This window comes from Zootermopsis nevadensis, unplaced genomic scaffold, assembly GCF_977971745.1.
Source record: "Zootermopsis nevadensis isolate Lab colony 2312 unplaced genomic scaffold, Znev_1.0 Znev_ptg000020l, whole genome shotgun sequence".
NCBI lineage: Eukaryota > Metazoa > Arthropoda > Insecta > Blattodea > Termopsidae > Zootermopsis > Zootermopsis nevadensis.
The window spans coordinates 13,021,343-13,042,546 of NW_028259152.1; the positions used below are offsets into that span (position 1 = coordinate 13,021,343).

Here is a 21,204-nt window from a genome sequence, read left to right on the forward strand (position 1 = left end):
CTTCATATGTGTTCTTGCAATTTGATTATTTCTGTCGAAAATAATAAAAAATAAATTCTCATTATAAAGAAAGACAACATAATATATACTATTCACTAAACACGCTGGGTTTAATTTTAGCATAAATTTCTGAACTGTGGGTTGAATCACATGGTATATTTAGTCTTCAATATTCGTGCATCGATACAAGTACCAGTGTTTACTACAGAAATTAGTATAAATTATTTTTTGCGATTTTTCGTATAGCCTCTGCTTCCAGACCGGTTCTGGGGCCCACCCAGCCTCCTATCCAATGGGTACCGGGGTTCTTTCCCAGGAGTAAAGAGCGGCCGGTGCGTGATGCTGACCACTCACCCCCATCTAGTGCCGAGGTTAAGAATGAGTAGGAGCTATACGTCCTCTCCCCCAAAATGACCTACATGGCGTATAGTAAAACAGCTTAAGTTTACTTTACCTATCTTGTAAAACACTGTTTGTCACACACGCCTAATTAAACTGACAATTGAGTGTCCAATTACACAGCCTACGTACGCAAGAGATTGCTTAAAGAGTAGCTTTAGTTTCTTACCAAGAGAGAGGCGTGAACTAGTGTCAAGTGGAGGAAGGGGACTCATAACCCGTGATACTAACGGTAGAAAATCCATAAGAGCATAACAGGCCTAAGTGAAAAGTTAAAAAATAAAAACTCTGTCACTAGACGTCGCTGTGTTATGGTACACGGGCTGGAAATTTGATATAAACGATGCCGGATTTTTATGTTTGTTGACATTTTAATAAGGCCAAGACAACAAACAGACTGCGGATTCAGGATGACATTCCCACGGATTTTATAAAAATTGCCCAATCATTACAGAAATTACGGGAGGGGACTCAAGACGAGGTCACAGTGTCCGCACGCTTATGTAACAAACTATTCGACATTTGGTGAGAACGCATTTGTGAGTTCAATACTCATACAATACAAAGCCTGTGTCTGAAAAATATATAACGTTTAATTTGTGTAAACTGAGTAACAGACTTTATACTGACCTCATGTGTATGTAATTCCAATAAAATTCAGTTTCGTTCTACCGAAATTTTTCTAGAGTGCTTTTTTGATAGATATACACAAAACTGGCGTTTCTACGAGACTTGACATTTTCGTCTAATATTCTCCTCTAGCTACATATAAGACAGGGTAACCAGATGGACCTCGAGAACCATCACTCCTCCTGTTTTCATCAAAATTCAATAATGTATAAGCAACAAACCCGTGAAATTTACATATAATGCGAGTGCAGCGTTCGTGTCAAGTCTGATGGTCCCCCGGGGTGCATAATGTAAAATTATCCATTCTTCACCGAATTGTTTCGCAATTTAACTTCGTCCGCACTTCCTGTTGTCAGCGTCCCAAGTTCCCTCTACAAGAGTAGTTCTAGCTGGAAAGGGTTGCTGCTTTGAAAACTTGTTATTCCAGACCCTAATGATTTCACCCCACCTTCTTCACCATCTCTACTTCCCCAAATTAAAATATTTCCTGAAAGTCAATCTACCCCAAAAAACCCTTTCTTTCCATAAACCCCCTCCCCGAGACACATCTTCATTGACGTTGCTGTATAGCATTTTAATTTCATCCAACTCCCTCACCCCAACTTATTAGTCTCTTCTTTGTGTACTATCATCCTTTGCTCTCTCTTTTCTACCCCCAAACGGTCTCCCCTTTTAGTGCCTTTCTTCCAGCCGATAGCCGCATTCTCCCCCACCCCAAAGCCCCAAATAACCCTCTCCGACCTCATAGCGGCATACACAAAGAGGAAACCACACTCAACCTAGAATTTAATCAAATGCCAATTAATTAGAGTGCAGCAGGTATCATAATCATCATATCGGCTGGCAGTCCAGGCACACGAAGGCTAATATGTAAGTTTGAAACAATTTCTGCTGTACACCGGCCAGGGTCAATGTCTACGACACAAAGGAAACGCTGTGCCAACAAGTTGCTACAAATCGCATTCCAGTGAACAAACGTTCACAATAAAAGCATCATTAAACAGAAGTCAAATACCAAACATTTCCCAGGAACAAAGTTGAAAACCACGAATTCTGTGGTAAGTTGAATTAGTGAGCGCAGTGAATGCATGTGTAAACGTTTAGAACACATTAGGTAACTTACATAGGCTACCTTTCTAATGATATTGCATCAGCTGTTTATGTTGCAAAGACAAGACATGCTTAAAATTTTTCTATTAGCACCGTCCCAGCTCAGAGCTTGTTATAATAGTCAACTCAATCAAAGAGGTCTTTTGGTCAGCTGAATCGTTCAGGGCAGTCATGAAGGTTGTGAACTTAATCTTTCAACGAGGCCGAGCATAGTTCAGTCAGCTTAATCGACGTAAGTTCACATGTTCGACTAGCTCGATCGTTTTTACACACCAGTCCGAAACTGTGCTCAAATCAATCGTTCAACATGTTCGGTCACCGTAAAAATTCAATGTTGTGAACTAATTTATTCAATGAGACCAGTCATTGAATACTATCGTCTCAATCCTTCAACGAAATCAGTCATTAATTCAACCAGACGTTGAATTTAATTGCCTCAATTATTAATCGATATCAGCTAATCGTGCCACGGTGGTCTAGCGGTTAGAAGGCTGGCCTTGTAATCCTGGGGTCTCGGGTTCGATTCCCGGCGGTGCCCGAATTTATAACTTGTGTTGGCCAAGGCCGTGGTCTAGGCAACACGGAGTTTTCCTCCGGGGGCTTCCCCGGTTTCTCCGTGGCATCCCAACAATTACTCCATTCACACACAGAAGAAGGCAATGGCAAACCACTTCTGGATCATCTGCCAAGAACGTATATGAACAGGTCCCAGTCCGAGAAAAGGATGGAAGGATCCTGTTCATATGGACCTGTCGTCAGACAGAACACTAAATAATAAAATAAAAAATCAGCTAATCAGTCTGATAGTCCACTTAATCGATCACTGGGGTAAGTTTGTCAATGTGGTGATTTCGATATTTTCACTCTACCACTGAAGTTGAGTATCGACAAGCAGAAAAACAGGCACGGCAGACAGTTGGGTCAGGTTAACCTCAATAGATATTGAACCATACTGATAAGACTTCATAGAAATCAAAGGAATCAAACGGTGATTATTGTGGTGTGCCTGTACTCAGTCTCATTTCTACTAGTGGTGACACCAAATCAGAAGATGTGTTAAATACAATATTTAGGGTTCTGACTTACAAACGTTTTCAAATACCGTGTATTCCAATTTATTGTAAGTTGACCTCTTAACCACTTCCATAGCTCAAGTATTCATAATTAACATATAATAAACTCCTACAGGCAATTTAAAAGTTCGACACAGCCAATACGAAAGCTCGCCACTGAAAACGATAAAATCCTTACTAAAGAAAAGGGACGTTACAGAAAATATATATAGTGATAATCTGAGAAACAGAATGAGGCAGTTAGGAAAGATGATGATTCATGAAGATAAGTCATATTCAGGGCGCCCTGATGATGGAAGAGGTAAATACTTCCGAAACATCCGTAAATTTTACCAGACAATTCACTCAGAATACAACCATCTTCACACAAGCAGTCGTGAGAATATAAAATCTCATATGATGATTCTTGAATCAAATACAGAACGCTTTGAGCAGACAAAATACTTCGTGTTAAGGTTGAAGAACAAGCCCCGAACAAGCGACTTTGTTGCTCCACTGTTGCTATTAACAACGAAACACGTGATCATCGGGGCCATGCATATTGCAGATCTACAGCGGAAAGGCACAAGGGATGGAAATTGAAAGTTTCGACGTCAATATATCGATTTCAAACGGCGCTATTCCCACCAGATGTTTCTTTCCGGCAAAGCTACTTATTAAATTTTCAACTCTTAGAGAACAAGCGTCAAGTTAAAGAAGTTTTGCTTGCAACGTAGCTCGTCACAAATGCATGCTGGCCACCACGAAAATAAACACCGTACAAAAAAAAAAAAACGTGAGGTCGATAGCAAAGTTAAACGATTACTACATAGATTTAGTGGTAGAAAGAGTATTAGGTAAGATGGCGACTCATCGCCCTGACGATGGAGGCAGTAAGGTCCTCTGAAACGTTGGTAAACCTCTAACAGACTACACGTCGATATAACGGGGGGCATAAAACCATTAATTTTTACAACCCATTCAAATGACGTTCCTCTGCTCACATAATGAATTGAGGTTTTTCACTATTATACAGGGTGATTCTAAAAGGACTTTACACCTTTGAAAGTGTATAGAAATTTATTCAGAAGGCTTACAGAATCGGTTGAGGTGTCATTTTGTAACAAAACAAATCATGTTTTACCTCAAATAGTCGTTTCGGTTCGATGTGATTGCCATTGGTGATCCGGCAGACATCCCACCTGAAAAAAATTTCTGTGAGCTTTCTGATTAAATTTCTATACACTTCCAAAGTTGTAAAGTCCTTTTAGAATCACCCTCTATTTTCCCTTCAGATCTATATAGAATTCTTATTTATATATATTTTGGCTGAAATATCGAGTGATTCAACATTCCCTGCTTACACTCACAAGCCCTAGGTGGCGCATGTGATGCGTATTACCATGACCACTACATTGTAACTTGTAACCGTAAGCTCACCACGAGAAATACGTCATTCCATCCTATCTTCGGCCACCCATTGAAGCTACATGGTCCTTCATACGTCTTCCTCTTTGCAGCGAATTATCCGTTTTACTACCACTCTTCAGTCTGCACGCTTATAGTTGCATGCATGCTCAGACACGTACCTTCATCTTCTGGGTTATACCGACGTGTAGTCTGTTAGATGTTTACCAACGTTTCAGATTATCTTACTGCTTCCATCGTCAGGGCGATGAGTCGCCAACTTTTTATCTAACAATCTTTTTATCAATCCTTTCACTACGCTATCAACCTTAAGTTTTTTCATGTAGTTCGGTGTTTATCTTTCTCCTAGTCGGTTGATATTAGGGAAATAATATCCAAAAATTATAATCTGTGCCTGACATTAACAGTACTGGTCAATTCGCCTCAGAATCCTTCTCCTATGCAACTAGAATGTAACTTCAAGACAAAGTGTATAAACGCCAGAGTTAACACTGTATTTATGAAGTTGTAGTCATGAACGTTTAGAAACGGACTAGTTCTTGCGTATGTACAATAACGTAAACTACTCACCATTTCTGTTTTCACTGTCAGCTGGTTTCATTTGAATAGGATGATGCATCTGCAAAAGAAAGAAAATATATGCAAAGTTATAATCTTCAGCAAAGTTGTCAAAGTCTATTAGAAGTATGTTTTCATACTTCAGATATAATGCACAGGAATTAGTCACCATCAATTCGTGGCAAATAACAAATCATGGACGACTCTTACTGCAACCACCACTAATACTACCACTTGTCATCCTTTTCCTACTATCACTACAACAATTATTACCAGAACGTTGATAAAGAAAATGACAATAAAACGAATAAAACCCTACGATTAATTCATCAGAAGCATAATGCAGCACGAGGTGCGATCGGAATGTTTCCAGACTGCGCCTATAAAAACCCGTACACTTATCTCAGGTATTAAATTCATCTATCACCCTCGAAGTAGTTCCCCTGGGAGTGAACACAACGATCCCAGCGCCGCTGCCAAGAATGGAAGCATCCCTGGAAATCTTTCTTTGTCAGCCTGTCAAGCACCATCTGCGATTCTGCCTGAATCTCTTCTATCGTCTCAAATCTCCTTCCCTTTAGCTGAATTTTCATCTTTGGGAAGAGGAAGAAGTCACACGGAGCTAAGGAGGGTGCGGGATGACGGCCATGGTGTTTGAGGCCAAAAACTGCCGAACTTTGAGGGCGGTGTGCGCTGGCGCGTTGTCATGATGCAGCAGCCAGTTGTGGTTGCGCCACTTTGACGAATAGCAATGCCCAAGAAACAATTGGTATATTACAACCTACAAAAAAAGAGGCTTAATGGGGGTCACTAAATTATTGAACTATGGCCATCGTCTGTGTTTAAAAAAACATTACGTTTCGGAAGTTGGATCTGCTTCCATCTTCATGTTAAAAATGTGGGAAGGGCATCTAATCAGTTGGGTATGAAAAAAAGAGGTAACATCAATCACTGGACCTAATGATCCCGATTGTAACACACCATCGTCAGTACTCTTTAAAACTGATGAGGTTTAATGGATTTACTACCGGTGTGTGAGATCCGTTTCCAGTTCAAAGACGATAAAAAGGGGGAATGCCTTATCCCAAATAGGGGGCAGTTTTGCTTCAGAATACACAACAGGTCTATTTCATTGTTGAGATTTTTCGACTACAACACTGTAAGCATTTCTTCACCTCCCACTCCCTTGAGTTGATGATCCTACAAATGTGGTGAAGAGTTCAAGGCGTATCATCATGAACTTCGCAGGACTTGGCACAGCTGACTCGTCCGTCTGTCCAGGTGTAGCTCGTTGTTCCTTATTTTCCTTCGGGCATCCAGGACCTCTTCGCCGCATTGTTTGTGTTACGAATGCCTGCTTTGTTACTGTTTCACTTCGTTCTACGTATCTTGTGGCCAATTATTTTAAAAAGTCATAAATTTCACAGATAATATTTTAAATATTTACTTCTTATGTCAGTATTTCATTGGTATTACACAACATTCGTGTTGCTTAAAATCTTATGGTATATGTTTACTTATTTTTGTTTCTGATAACGTGTGTTTGTCCAGTTTCTCTCAATGTTGCCACTTATTTTGTTGCAGGTTGTAATTTTATTTATACCCCTTCTGTGGCGTAAAATAAGGCATCCTTCATAAATTGTAATATCTGTTCCACAAGTTTTCCGTTTGGCACAATGTTTACTCCTCGAATGATATTTCCACACATTTCCATAAATTTAGTTTTGGTAAAACTGGTTTTCACACTAAATAATTCGAAATGTTTCAGTTGTGGTGCAGATACACAAAATGTTAAACGTTGAACAAACAACGCAAGAACAAGTGTTAATATTTTCTGGTTCGTTAGAGCTCTCAACTAGATACATCTCCAGTGCTAACTTCAACATGTTCTGTGTTGCGATGACATTAAACATTAAACCATTGGTCTCTGAGCGTTGTGTTGATTCAACAAAGAGTACAGACACCTCTTCTCTCCACTCAAAAAGCACTACGTCAGAAATGTAACAGGGATGTCCAGATATTCGTAGAATTTAGCAACATACCGACTGCGTTATAATGTTCAGAGCTGTGTGCAAGTTCATTTTAAAGAAGGCTATCTGACCACGTAAAGCAGGATATCGCTTAAGAAGTCGATACTTCAGTCGGTTTGTCTATAAAACCGCCACATATATGGAAACCAATGGCGTATTATAGCATTCTAGGGGCCCGCCTTTGTACTGAATCCTCATTCATCTGAATCCACCCCATTTTTTTTTTTCAAAATGCACTTCTTTAAATTTGATTTTAAAATTATTCTCACAACTCCACTTAAAATCACAAATGTCTCTCTTCTTTTCAGTTTAGTCAATTAATATCAGCAGTACGGACCAGAAACTTAAGTGTCCTGTTAAAATCTAGTCTGCGGAGAGTTTTTACATCTTCCTATTGGCGTATTTCGAAGTGAAGTTCGAAATCGACGACGGTAATGCGTAACCTTGTTGAAGACCATAACGAACTCAAATTACTCCATGAAGAAGAATCCTTCTTGAAAATCTAACAGTCGCTCAGCTGATCAATAAGTTCCCATCCTTCTATGAAACCTTAAGGTTCATTACAGTGTACCACCAGACGTTGATGAAACGCCCGTTCCGTGCCATATGAATCCAATCCACATTCTCCCATTCCAATTCCCCAAGAACCATTTTAATGTAACTGTCCTGTATACGTTTCGATGATCCCAGCGGTCTCTTCCGTGCAGGCTTCCCAATTAGACTTCTGTACGTATTTTATTCTCTCTACATACAGAATCCATTTCATCATCCTAAGAACACCTGGTGTAGAGTGTAAAGTTCCACACCATTTTGAATAGAAAATGTAAAAACGTAGGTCCATATAGAAGTGCTGCATTTGTGGCAATTATATTTTCTGATAAAGAATATTTTACTACGCTAATCCCGTCATCGTTAGAAATTTTCTACAAGCTCTGATTGCGATCAGTGTGAAAATGTGTTCTGTCCATACTTTTACACTTAAATTATTCTAATATTTATTTTCTAGTGGTACGTAAATAATTATTAATTACATTCTTTACTTTATCATACAATCATTATTACCATTATCATTAACTGAGACACGCACGTTCGGAATACGTATTTATTTGTAGTTTAATAAACTACGCTGTTCGTAGCGCAGTAGGTAGGCCTGCAGAGTTGAATGATTAATGAAAAGTGAATTGGACATGACAGAAAGCTGCTGTGGCATAATTAAGGGCACTATCTCGACATTTGCCAGGGGGGGGATGAGAAAAACTAAACACTTAAGTCTGGATAGACGGTCACCGGGCTGATTCTTGAACGCGGGACCTACCGAATACGAAGAAGAAGTGTTAACAACTATCCTACAGCGACGCAAGTCCATATTCAGAATAATTATCGTAATACAAAATCAAAGACACCTGATAGTGGTATCCTGTCACTAAAACACTACGCCTCGTTAACTGAATTTTTACGACAGAAATAACAGATACGTTTTCGTCCTGAAGAGGGAGAAATAGTGTGAAAACCAATCACATTTATCTGTACACTTGCTAATTCTCTTCTGCCACTCATACAGTAGGTGAACGACATGAAACTCTTATATGAGTGGCAGGACACTGTGAAAGCCATCTTGACGTGAGCCCATTCAGTGATATTCCTCGAGATTATTCGTAAGTACACGTCCTGGATAGCCGGGATAGCTCAGTCAGTATAGTGACTGGCTACGGGCTGGACGGCCGGGGTTCAATCCCCGACGTGGGCAGAGGATTTTTCCTCTAGCCTGCGTCCAGACCGGCTCTGGGGCCCACCCAGCCTCCTCTACAATGGGTACCGGGGTCCTTTCCCAGGGGTAAAGCCGGCCGGGGCGTGATGCTGACCACTCACCCCCATCTAGTGCCGGGGTCAAGGAAGAGAGGAGCTATACCTCCACTCACCCCAAACGCCTACATGGTGTATAGTGGGACAAACTTTACTTTTTTTACACGTCCTGCTCGACACTAAATATCTGCTGAAAACTATTGGCACTTGATATAATGCATACTGAAATATCAACAAATCGTAGGTAAAGGAAGGAGATGTGAGTTCTAGGAAAAGATACAGCAAACAGAATTAAGTACATAGGAAGAAGAAGAAGAAGAAATGTAAAAGAAAGAAGACAGGGCATGAAGACAGTGACGCAAAGAGGGAAGGAAGATAAAAGGAAAAGTTAGTAAAAATTCATCAAGGTTTGTATATTGATATAAATTCTAGGTGCTCCGATTCTGAGAACTTCCTTTCGCGAACAAAACCCTTTCTTTTCTAATTACCCTCTAAGGACCAGACATACATACACTAAGCAATTTCTGTGCTTATGCAAATCCGAGTCTCTTTTATTTTTAATTCTTAACATACTTTCTCGGATGGAGAACAAGGTGGTAAAATTTGCATGAATGAATGTGTTCTACATAGCCCCGAGGTTGTAAAGTGAGAGAAGGTGCGTAGTTTTATTTCATAATAAATTGATTCTCTCCTCTTACAGAGCGACATGATGATAGCACAGGTAGAATTACTGTCCTCACCTCAGCCCCCCCCCCCTCAAATCCCTCCTTCTGCCAACATGTTTCATCAAAAGTGTATTTCTAGCAGTTCATGCACGAATACGAATAAGCTTTTAAAAAAACCCGGCAGATATGAAATCATACTTGAGATTTCTGCAGGGGATATCGTCTTAGTGTCCCTAGCCGACAATAATAAACTCCACTCTATAAAATGTCTCCAGCTATCTAATGTTAACGACACGAACAACGGCGGCTGAGTTTTGGACGATTCTGCGCATATCACGTGCCGTCATAAGCCAATCACCTTAAGAGAGTTGGTGTGGACGTATTCGTTTACTATCGTCTTCGTTCTTGCAGGTCACTTTGGACACAAAACCATTAAGGTATTATCGGTGCGTTCACGTTCGGCCACTTTATTAGCCGGAGAGCCTCAGCTGAAGTTCGATGAATTGTCAGCTTTACAGTCCACAGTTCCCCAGTCTCATTGCTACAAGGCTGAGTCCCGAATTATATCCATTGGAGACCGCAAGAACGGGTACGTGGTGGCAAGACAAAATGTTCTGTCCCTGCCAGGAATCGAACCTTAGTTGAATCGAACAGCCAGAACATTTAGAACCACAAGTCGCCATCCCAGAGATAAAGCTGAAAGAAAGCGAAGGTAATCATCATTCACCTCCACCCAGTACTACGATCAACCAAGCATTTAGCATATTCATTCCTCTGCAGAAATTATGGCGTGGTGTGAGGCTTGGTACAATTTTAGCATTCTCTTCATTTCTACCTATAACATTTACTTTCATCAATAAACAAAGACACACTTTCTTGTATCGAGAGAGAGTCCTCAAAGGACAAACTGTTTGTATTTTTTTTTTTTAAAAATCCACAAATCTGCGTATGACAGCATCAGTGATGCACTTAGATGAAGCACTATGACTTTAATGCGCGTGGAAGGTAGACATTTCTCTTATCTGTCTTGTAAACACACGAATACTACGTGTCTCTGATTGAATAGCAATTTACTTTGCCCTTGAAAACAATGGTAAGAAATTAGTATCGAGGTGTAATAATATTGTTAATAATTCAAGTTTGTACCCTGTGTGTTACCCTTTTATTTTTTTATTTGTAGTGTTCTGTCTTACGACAGGTCCATATGAACAGGATCCTTCCACCCTTTTCTCGGACTGGGACCTGTTCATATACGTTCTTGGCAGATGATCCAGAAGTGGTTTGCCATTGCCTTTTTCTGTGTGTGAATGGAATAATCGTTGGGATGCCACGGAGAAACCGGGGAAGCCTCCGGAGGAAAACTCCGTGTTGCCTAGACCACGGCCTTGCCCAACACAAGTTATAAATTCGGGCACCGCCGGGAATCGAACCCGAGACCCCAGGATTACAAGGCCAGCGTTCTAACCGCTAGACGATAATGATGATAAACCCGTCTCCGAAAGGTTTGGGCAGTACCTCCATGCGGTACACAAACTATATCCAAGAAATTCTAGTGGGGTGGGGGTTGCCCAAATCTTCACGGCTTTAGCTCAGCGCACAGATCACACTACAACGACATATGCATTTTCGGTTTCATACACAAAATTTATCATTTGTATGTTGTAAAATAACAATAAATATTCACAAAAAACTGCGACATTAAGGGGAGGATAGAAGGAAGCAAGGAAGGATAAGTATATAAAGGCGGGAGGAGAAAACGGAATGAAAAATAAACAATATAAAGTAAGGAATAAATAAGCTTAACGAATAAAGAAAGCAAAGGAAAAAGACCTCGTGGATAAATGACAAAGAACTTGGCTCAGCAGAATTTAATTCAACTGCAGTCAGGTATCAATTGTATATAACTTCAAAGACTCAATGTCTTGTAATGATGTTGCGTCTATTTGGAGGGGGCCGGGGGCATTCGAAGTCCGGCGCAGTGATACACATCTAATGCGGAGCCCGCGAACATAAATAACAACAAGAAGCAGTTCCGGACTGAACGATTGACCCCATATTCCTTCTTCACTGACTTACGACCCCGCAAATCTCTTGTTCTTAATGTCAATTTATATTTAGATAAGCAGGACTTGTGATGGTGAGCACAGTACTATATTAAAGTGACGCTAGTGCCTAAGTGATTCAAAAGCTGAATGGGTTATATAGCCCCTAAAAGCAGACTTACACACAGCAGTACTGTGATCTAATGCCAATTTCTTCGTCCTGACGGCATCAAAGTATAAATTATGCAAACTACTCAGGCACGCTGCACTCTTTACCACTTCCGAATTCCTTATTTGACAGAAGGCTGTGTGGAACCCAGAGTCGGTCTAGGGACAGCAGAGAAGTGATAAGCCCTGCCCTTGTTGGGGGTCAAATCTCAGTCGCCCAACCCCCAAAGAGAGTTGTTTGTTTCTTACAAAGTTCACTTAACAACGATCTCCTAACTATGCGGTTAAAAAACACAAAATTGGAAGTGATAATGAATGATTAATTGGAACGAAGGAAGCGAACTATTTTAAGGATGTGAAAGTAATTAATTTAACTTCCTAAGGACACAATTCAGTGGCGGACTTTCATGACAACAGTGATTTGCCTTCGTATCCCTCAACTGGAGAAACTTTCCGTTACTTTGAATAACGGCCTACTGTTCAAAAAAAAAAACATTACCATGGAATCACTTGGATAAACATTACTTAATTGACAGTTAGTTAAGTAGTACTATAGAGTGCACTGAACTGCAAGTCGTTATTTTGTTCAATACAATGCCGAAATGGCGCCATACCTTGTAAAGTTCAAGAAAGAGACAGACAGTGGAGTATTCTCGTCACTGCGCGGTTTTGGCGTGGCTGAACCTGACAACTACCGGCACATCTCACAACGAAAACAGAGTGCCAATAGAAACTAATGAACAAAATCATTACGCAATGGGGAAACGGTTTACGGTCTACTACAAAGAACAGTTGGAATTCATGTATGTCACATCGACAAGGGCCACATATATACCTACTGCCTCACTTGCAGCAACTAGGATTGCGAAGTCACTTCATGAATGGTCGATTTAAATAAGGTCTGTGAAGATCTCAGACGTGTCCGCTACAAGGATAATTTAGCGACGTATGAGACGAGAAGATAATCACTATTACAAATGGTAAGAATATAAATTTTTTATCAAAGTGTACCTATTTCGAGGTACTGGCCAGGCATTCGGCTGAAAGTACCAACACAAATGATTAAAAACGTCAGTAGGGGTATCTGGTGTGTCATACCATATTCGAACCGGGTACCTCTCGGGTAAAAAATCTACAGCGTTACCTCCACACAGACCGCCCCAAAATGAGTGTGTCTGATTGCGTGCATGATAGAAGGACGAAATTAAAGAAGAATAAATACGTCTAAATAGAGACAAGGCAAGAAAAGAGGTAGAAATTCCATTAGAATAAGCCATGTGCCACTTATGACCGATACTGGGGCAAATGCGCGCGCAAACACAAAATCTCCACATGTTCTAATTTTGAATCGGAAGCAAAGCCACACGTCGACTACATTCTTGGCACAATCTCCCATACCAACACTAAACAGACCTTTTGTCCAACTCCCCCATTTTAAATTCTTTTTACTACACGTAGCCTCCTTATGAAATGCCGGCCGCGTTAACACGTTCCACCTGGCGACAAAACCCATCCCTAAGAGACAAGTGGTTGTGTCTTTAGCAGCTGTGTTAATTAATGGAAGGATAACTAGAACCCTGCAGTTAGAGTAGTTCTTCCGGGCAGAACCAACGACGGTCGACGAAGGGACCTGGGGAACGCAAGGAGGGAGCTGCCACTGATAACCACGTTTTGATTTAAGAACCCAGAAAAATTACCAATCGCTGTACGAGTTCTAAAATAACCAATACAAGGAAATAATTTAGGAAATAGCAAAGAGCCTTTCTTAAACAACGGGAAGATACTGAGCTGATATAAAGTTCACCGTCACGAAATGAGAACTTTCGTCACAGTCGTCACAAAAGGAATTAAACTCTTAGCATTTTCCACTTCAATCCAGAAAACAACCCAACTCGAGACGGAAACCATTATGTCCTTGTGCACAATTTTTTGTCCATATTAGACATTTGTTCTCAACAGATCCTTCATAAATGAAACTGTAGCAAGTATACCATATAGAGGTTCATATTATTCAGAGGCTAGCAATATCTTTAGTTTCGTTATTTTATGAGGAAAGAAAGGTTTGTAGTGTCATCCGTACGTCCGTCTGTAAACGGACAGTTATAAAATACAGGCTAGATTAATGGAATGTAAGTTTACATAAATCGTTTAACTCTTGGCACAAAAACTAAACTGTCTACTTATGTAATTTATCACACTAACCACGCTATTTAACTGCATATCAAGCACACAATTTATTCTAAATGATTTCAGGTTGACAGCAGCGGACGATAATCTCGCTTGCGCGGTCTGGCAGCCCTCAAAGAGGGTTGTATCAAAACCAGCAATTAATAATGCTACATTCCGCGCTCAGCAGGAAACCTTAACCACAAGAACAGAATGGGCCATGGTTAAAATCAAATTACAGCAACTCCATGTAAACCAGGTCCCTCCTTTCCCAATGACTGTGGGTACGTGAGCCTGTTTGTGTATTTCGTGCGTCCATAGCAGAACACAATGAAATACCACAAAACCAGCAATCAAACCCCAACACATCGATATTGTGTGTTTACTTCCACTCTCCATGACGGTTATTTAAATTGCATCGCACAGCTAGATAGATGCTGATGTTATCACTAATATGTAGGAGGAAAATGTTAAAGCACTGGAAGACGAGCCTGCATCCATGTGGATCACACACTTGAACAGCAGCACCAAACAAATGGATTGGATTGATTGATTGATTCTTGAGTTATTTAACGAAGCTGTAAAACAGCGGAACTGAAGCAGACGATATACAATTTTTGTACGTACTTTACAGAAAATGCATAAAACACGAAAAATGACAAGGTTTAGTTTTCCATCTGTGAAATAACTTGGCAAACTACGATTTGAATTTGGTATTGAAATCTGTATGACAAATTTAATTTTAGTTATTAAATGACGTCACTGAGACACGATACTGAGTTAGTTTAACCCATCATCCACCTCGCACCTTCCTCACAAATTTTGCTGAAGTTCCCGACCACCAATATCGATCACATGAGTGGACGATCTCAAAGACATTTATCTACGAAAATTCTGTATGCATTCCGTATATCTTCCATCCTAGCTAAATTCTCAGCCCAACTCCTTTAGTTAACCCAACAGAACTGGGAGACCAATAAAAACAACGCAGTTCATCTGCTAGCATATTAATAAGACCTAACTTACCTCATCTGTTTCAGGTACAAATAATTTTCTTCCCCTCTGTACGAATACTTAGTTTCTACACCTTGCTACTTACGTTTTTCCTCTGAATAAATAAAAATCATAGATGTTTACGATAATTATTAAAATTTTCAAGTCTTTTTTAATTTCTTATAGAGAGTAAGGGAAAGTCTCGAAAGAGAGAGAGAGACAAATGAGGGACGAAAGAATGGAGGAAAAACAAAACGAAATAACAGACCACGAAAATAATAAATAAAAGAAAAAAATACTTGGTACCTTAATTTTTGATGTTTCGATTTGTAATCACGAACTACATTCGTGTTCAATTCCCAATTTCTGCTCGAATCATCCGTTATTTATGTAACCTACTCTCCCATGTCGGCCACCGAGTCTATATTTACTTTCCTCCTACCATTTGTATACCTCAGAGCTTTGTTTTTGCCTTAGAACATCATTTCAGACGCTTGAATACCTTCGCTCACACGTTTCTGAAATTGATATATGTAATTTATTGATGATGCACTAATTCTTAAGGACATTAGACAGCCAACACACTGAAATGAAAAAACCAAGGGAGTCCTCCTCCACTCAAAAAGTGTTAATTTGGTCAATGATTTCTGGAGTTCTGTAAACAGGCCAATGTATGAAGATTGCTGTCTTTTGGGTTGTGCGTCGTGTAGTCTGGTAGCAGTTTGCCGACGTTTCGGAGGTCCTTGCTGCCTCCATCATCAAAGCAATGATCCACTAAACAATTCAGTAAGCAGCCATCTTCATAGTGCTGTTGTCAGAAAAAGAAATCTCACAATCTGATTAGGTCTCCATAGTAGACACAAAACATCTGTAAAGATCATATTTATGTCCATATTAAGTTTCACTAATCTTAAAACCACCTCCATTTTACATGAGCGTAAAGCAGATTCCGCAAAAAAAGTGTACAGTGCATCTGAAGATGACCAAGTGATGATCGAAACATGTCGTTCAAAGAAGACTCCCAGATAAACAGTGCAATAATAAAATCATGCCATAGCAATAAATTCTTGCATAAGTTCTGCTGGATGGCCAATGCTACGTCATAATTGTCTCCTACCTTGAGTGTAACCTCTACCCAGTTTCAAGGGAAACGCACGCGTATGATTCCTCTGTACTGAGCGTCAATCCATCAGTAAAAATTTCTAAACCCGCTGAGGGATTTCAATGAAACTCTGAGCATCAAGATACAAGGAGACACCCCTCTTTCATTTCAGCTATTTATAATACCAAAACAAAGGAAATTTCTAAGGAGGGAGCTAACAATACAGTCAAATTATGTCCAGTAACAGATCCTTGAAAATGAAGGTCGTTTATAAATGTTCTATCATCTGGGATGTGAAACAATAAGAGAGCGGGTGCATTGCACATGTATCTATTTTATATTTACGTTTATTTTCGATACATTAGTCAAGTTAAATTCTGAATAAATATATATCACAAACATATGAAAATTTACTATGTTTTAAGACGGTGACAGCGTGAAACTTGAGGTGGCATATGAAAATCATGCCATACGACAGTCCAGAAATTGATCAATAAATTGTGTACCATTATCACAGTTCTTTATCACAAAGTTAGGCACCAGGATAAGTCTCAAGTACTTTCCAGGGCTTATTTGTCAGTATAGACAAGGAAATTCGAAATCTATGGGTTACATTCAGTCACCTTAAAAGCTATAACAAGTTCAGATATTCGGATATCGATAAATAACATAATTCATGATAAGGAACTCCCAGATTCATCTCCCGTAGTAGCGGAATGCATTTCCAGGAACAATGCGCCCATAAAATAATAATTATTATAATCGGTCTTATTACTTGATTAACTGTCGTTTTCAGTTGTGTAATTTGATGATGGAACGGAAAGTCGATGATGAATTACAGCGGCTACTAACATGTAAAAACAGTAACTCGGAGACACGACACATGATGAATGAAATCTGAATATTTCATTGTCATTCAACGAATTTATGTCTTCCGTCCAACAATATCGTCAGAGTAATTTGAAGTCCCCACTTAATGGTACCTGCACCTTGTGGTGGTGGGGCTTGAGTACCTCAGTGACCCCAAGAGCTACTGGTAGGGCCTCCAGGGCCAGATTGGTCGAGGGGGAGAGGTCAGACTAAGACAGGTACCCTGGTCCTCCAGGTTGGGGGTTGGTCGCAAGGCTAACAACCTTGCACTGTAAAAAGGAAGATGTTTCGAAACCTCAATCAAAGCCTCGTACAGACGAATGGAAGAGGAGAATTGAGGAGGCCATAGAAGAAGAAGAAGAAGAAGAAGAAATTTGAAGTAAACAACCACTTATAAAACATCAGTACCTTTGTGAATGAATGAATTTGTAAATATTTATTGCACAGCGAGATAATGTTCCCAAGACCAGCATGCAACGGACGAATGAAGACCCAGCTCGGACGTAAGAACGTAACGCAGTTGTCTGCAACTTCATTCGAACGTTAAAGCCTTCAGTGGTCTGAATACCCACAAAGTATCGAGCCGTGGTGTATACCGGCAGGTAATTCACTAGCAACTGGTAACGCGCCAGGAAGACACGTGACACTCGGTCAATGCTCTTTCGTGGCGCCACTACCACAGATAACTGTGCCCATCCACCAAACCAATCTGCAATGGGGAATAAACAATCATAATAACTTGATAGTAATTACTTGGGACTGTCATTGTAATTTCATTGTCTGACCAAGTAGCAGAAATACCACTGCAATAGACGAAGTGACTCTACGAACGATCACCAGAACGCTGTATCAAAACCAATCCACACTCACATTCCACCCTGACGACAATAGTTCGCGCTTAATCAGGTCAATTCAGGAGGTTACGTGCATGACATCTGTTTCTGAGGGAGCGGGTTCGGTTCTCGGCTGACGACCTGGGCATTCTATGCCACCCCAGTAGTTTCGACGGGCCACAGCCACTTATTTCTCAGTCAATTTCAATTCACTGCATATTACATTGTAAGCTAACTATACCGTAACTAATATTCTACACTGGAAGAGCTTATCAGAACAAACTACGAATCAGTTGCAAACTAATTCGTAGGCAGCAGCACACACCAGGCACTGAAGTAAATTGAGGAACGCAGTTCCAAAATTCGCTCAGTCCATACAACAAAGTTGTGAGAAAATTACTTTTTTGAAACAATATTTAGTAAATGAACTGGAACTGCACTTAGCCGATACATAAGAAAAATTGATCGAATGTTAAAATTGTACTCTTCAAATCATAGACTGCCTGACGAGAGAAATCAAGTTCAATCTCCGTAACTTCGTCAGTCATTTTGAGGTTGAGAACTTGGCTTCGTCAAGTGAAGAAGAACTTGTTACTGAAAAGCGCAATATGAACGGAAGCTGTGAACTTTCTGAACACAATATGGATGATGTGATGACCTTCACAGCCTGTACACCTCCACCGTATCATTTTCCAATGGAATGGAAGAAACGTATAACGATGAGGCCTGATGCGAGATCAACCGCCAGTCAGAGGTTAATACTCAGCAGTGAGGTTGAGCCCTGAACTTATCTGCCTCAGGAAAGCGAACCAGCGGCGAGTCTTGTAGACACTGAATGTTCGAGGTACGTAAGTAAAAGACTGAATTTCTTTACACAGCGACCATAAACCTCTCATCAAGTTCTCTGCTACTCGGATTACTGCATGAAGTTATTTTGGAAACTACCCTTCTTCTGAAGATTTCTGTCTTCTGGGTTGTTGCGCTGTGTAGTCTGGTCGATGTTAACCAACGTTTCAGAGGTCATACTGCCTCCATCATCAGGGCGATGAGTATGAAGATTTCTGTCTTCTGGGTTGTTGCGCTGTGTAGTCTGGTAGATGTTAACCAACGTTTCAGAGGTCATACTGCCTCCGTCATCAGGGTGGTGAGTATGAAGATTCCTGTCTTCTGGGTTGTTGCGCTGTGTAGTCTGGTAGATGTTTACCAACGTTTCAGAGGTCATACTGCCTCCATCATCAGGGTGGTGAGAATGAAGATTCCTGTCTTCTGGGTTGTTGCGCTGTGTAGTCTGGTCGATGTTTACCAACTTTTCAGAGGTCATACTGCCTCCGTCATCAGGGTGGTGAGTATGAAGATTCCTGTCTTCTGGGTTGTTGCGCTGTGTAGTCTGGTCGATGTTAACCAACGTTTCAGAGGTCATACTGCCTCCATCATCAGGGTGGTGAGTATGAAGTTTCCTGTCTTCTGGGTTGTTGCGCTGTGTAGTCTGGTCGATGTTTACCAACGTTTCAGAGGTCATACTGCCTCCGTCATCAGGGCGATGAGTATGAAGATTCCTGTCTTCTGGGTTGTTGCGCTGTGTAGTCTGGTAGATGTTAACCAACGTTTCAGAGGTCATACTGCCTCCGTCATCAGGGTGGTGAGTATGAAGATTCCTGTCTTCTGGGTTGTTGCGCTGTGTAGTCTGGTAGATGTTTACCAACGTTTCAGAGGTCATACTGCCTCCATCATCAGGGTGGTTAGTATGAAGTTACCTGTCTTCTGGGTTGTTGCGCTGTGTAGTCTGGTCGATGTTTACCAACGTTTCAGAGGTCATACTGCCTCCGTCATCAGGGCGATGAGTATGAAGATTCCTGTCTTCTGGGTTGTTGCGCTGTGTAGTCTGGTCGATGTTTACCAACGTTTCAGAGGTCATACTGCCTCCATCATCAGGGTGGTGAGTATGGTGATTCCTGTCTTCTGGGTTGTTGCGCTGTGTAGTCTGGTCGATGTTAACCAACGTTTCAGAGGTCATACTGCCTCCATCATCAGGGTGGTGATTATGAAGATTCCTGTCTTCTGGGTTGTTGCGCTGTGTAGTCTGGTCGATGTTAACCAACGTTTCAGAGGTCATACTGCCTCCATCATCAGGGTGGTGAGTATGAAGGTTCCTGTCTTCTGGGTTGTTGCGCTGTGTAGTCTGGTCGATGTTTACCAACGTTTCAGAGGTCATACTGCCTCCGTCATCAGGGCGATGAGTATGAAGATTCCTGTCTTCTGGGTTGTTGCGCTGTGTAGTCTGGTAGATGTTAACCAACGTTTCAGAGGTCATACTGCCTCCGTCATCAGGGTGGTGAGCATGAAGATTCCTGTCTTCTGGGTTGTTGCGCTGTGTAGTCTGGTAGCTGTTTACCAACGTTTCAGAGGTCATACTGCCTCCATCATCAGGGTGGTTAGTATGAAGTTTCCTGTCTTCTGGGTTGTTGCGCTGTGTAGTCTGGTCGATGTTAACCAACGTTTCAGAGGTCATACTGCCTCCGTCATCAGGGTGGTGAGTATGGTGATTCCTGTCTTCTGGGTTGTTGCGCTGTGTAGTCTGGTAGATGTTATCCAAACGTTTCAGTGGTCATAATGCCTCCGTCATCAGGGCGATGAGTAAGAAGATTTCTGTCTTCTGGGTTCTTGCGCTGTGTAGTCTGGTAGATGTTAACCAACGTTTCAGAGGTCATACTGCCTCCGTCATCAGGGTGGTGAGTATGAAGATTCCTGTCTTCTGGGTTGTTGCGCTGTGTAGTCTGGTAGATGTTTACCAACGTTTCAGAGGTCATACTGCCTCTATCATCAGGGTGGTTAGTATGAAGTTTCCTGTCTTCTGGGTTGTTGCGCTGTGTAGTCTGGACGATGTTTACCAACGTTTCAGAGGTCATACTGCCTCCGTCATCAGGGCGATGAGTATGAAGATTCCTGTCTTCTGGGTTGTTGCGCTGTGTAGTCTGGTAGATGCTTACCAACGTTTCAGAGGTCATACTGCCTCCATCATCAGGGTGGTTAGTATGAAGTTTCCTGTCTTCTGGGTTGTTGCGCTGTGTAGTCTGGTCGATGTTTACCAACGTTTCAGAGGTCATACTGCCTCCGTCATCAGGGTGATGAGTATGAAGTTTCCTGTCTTCTGGGTTGTTGCGCTGTGTAGTCTGGTAGATGTTTACCAACGTTTCAGAGGTCATACTGCCTCCGTCATCAGGGTGGTGAGTATGGTGATTCCTGTCTTCTGGGTTGTTGCGCTGTGTAGTCTGGTCGATGTTTACCAACGTTTCAGAGGTCATACTGCCTCCATCATCAGGGTGGTTAGTATGAAGTTTCCTGTCTTCTGAGTTGT

The 21,204-nt window shown here is 41.1% G+C and overlaps 1 protein-coding gene across 22 annotated transcripts in view; it reads right to left on the minus strand.

The window, feature by feature from the left end:
* The window catches only part of LOC110831748 (CUGBP Elav-like family member 1), a 1,322,428-nt gene that overhangs the window by 254,736 nt on the left and 1,046,488 nt on the right, over positions 1-21,204 (minus strand). For all 22 annotated transcript variants that reach the window (XM_087351842.1, XM_087351829.1, XM_087351836.1 and 19 more), the window contains one exon: positions 5,190-5,238. In XM_087351842.1, the coding sequence (XP_087207968.1) occupies positions 5,190-5,238 (49 nt within the window). The remainder of the gene's footprint in view (positions 1-5,189; positions 5,239-21,204) is intronic.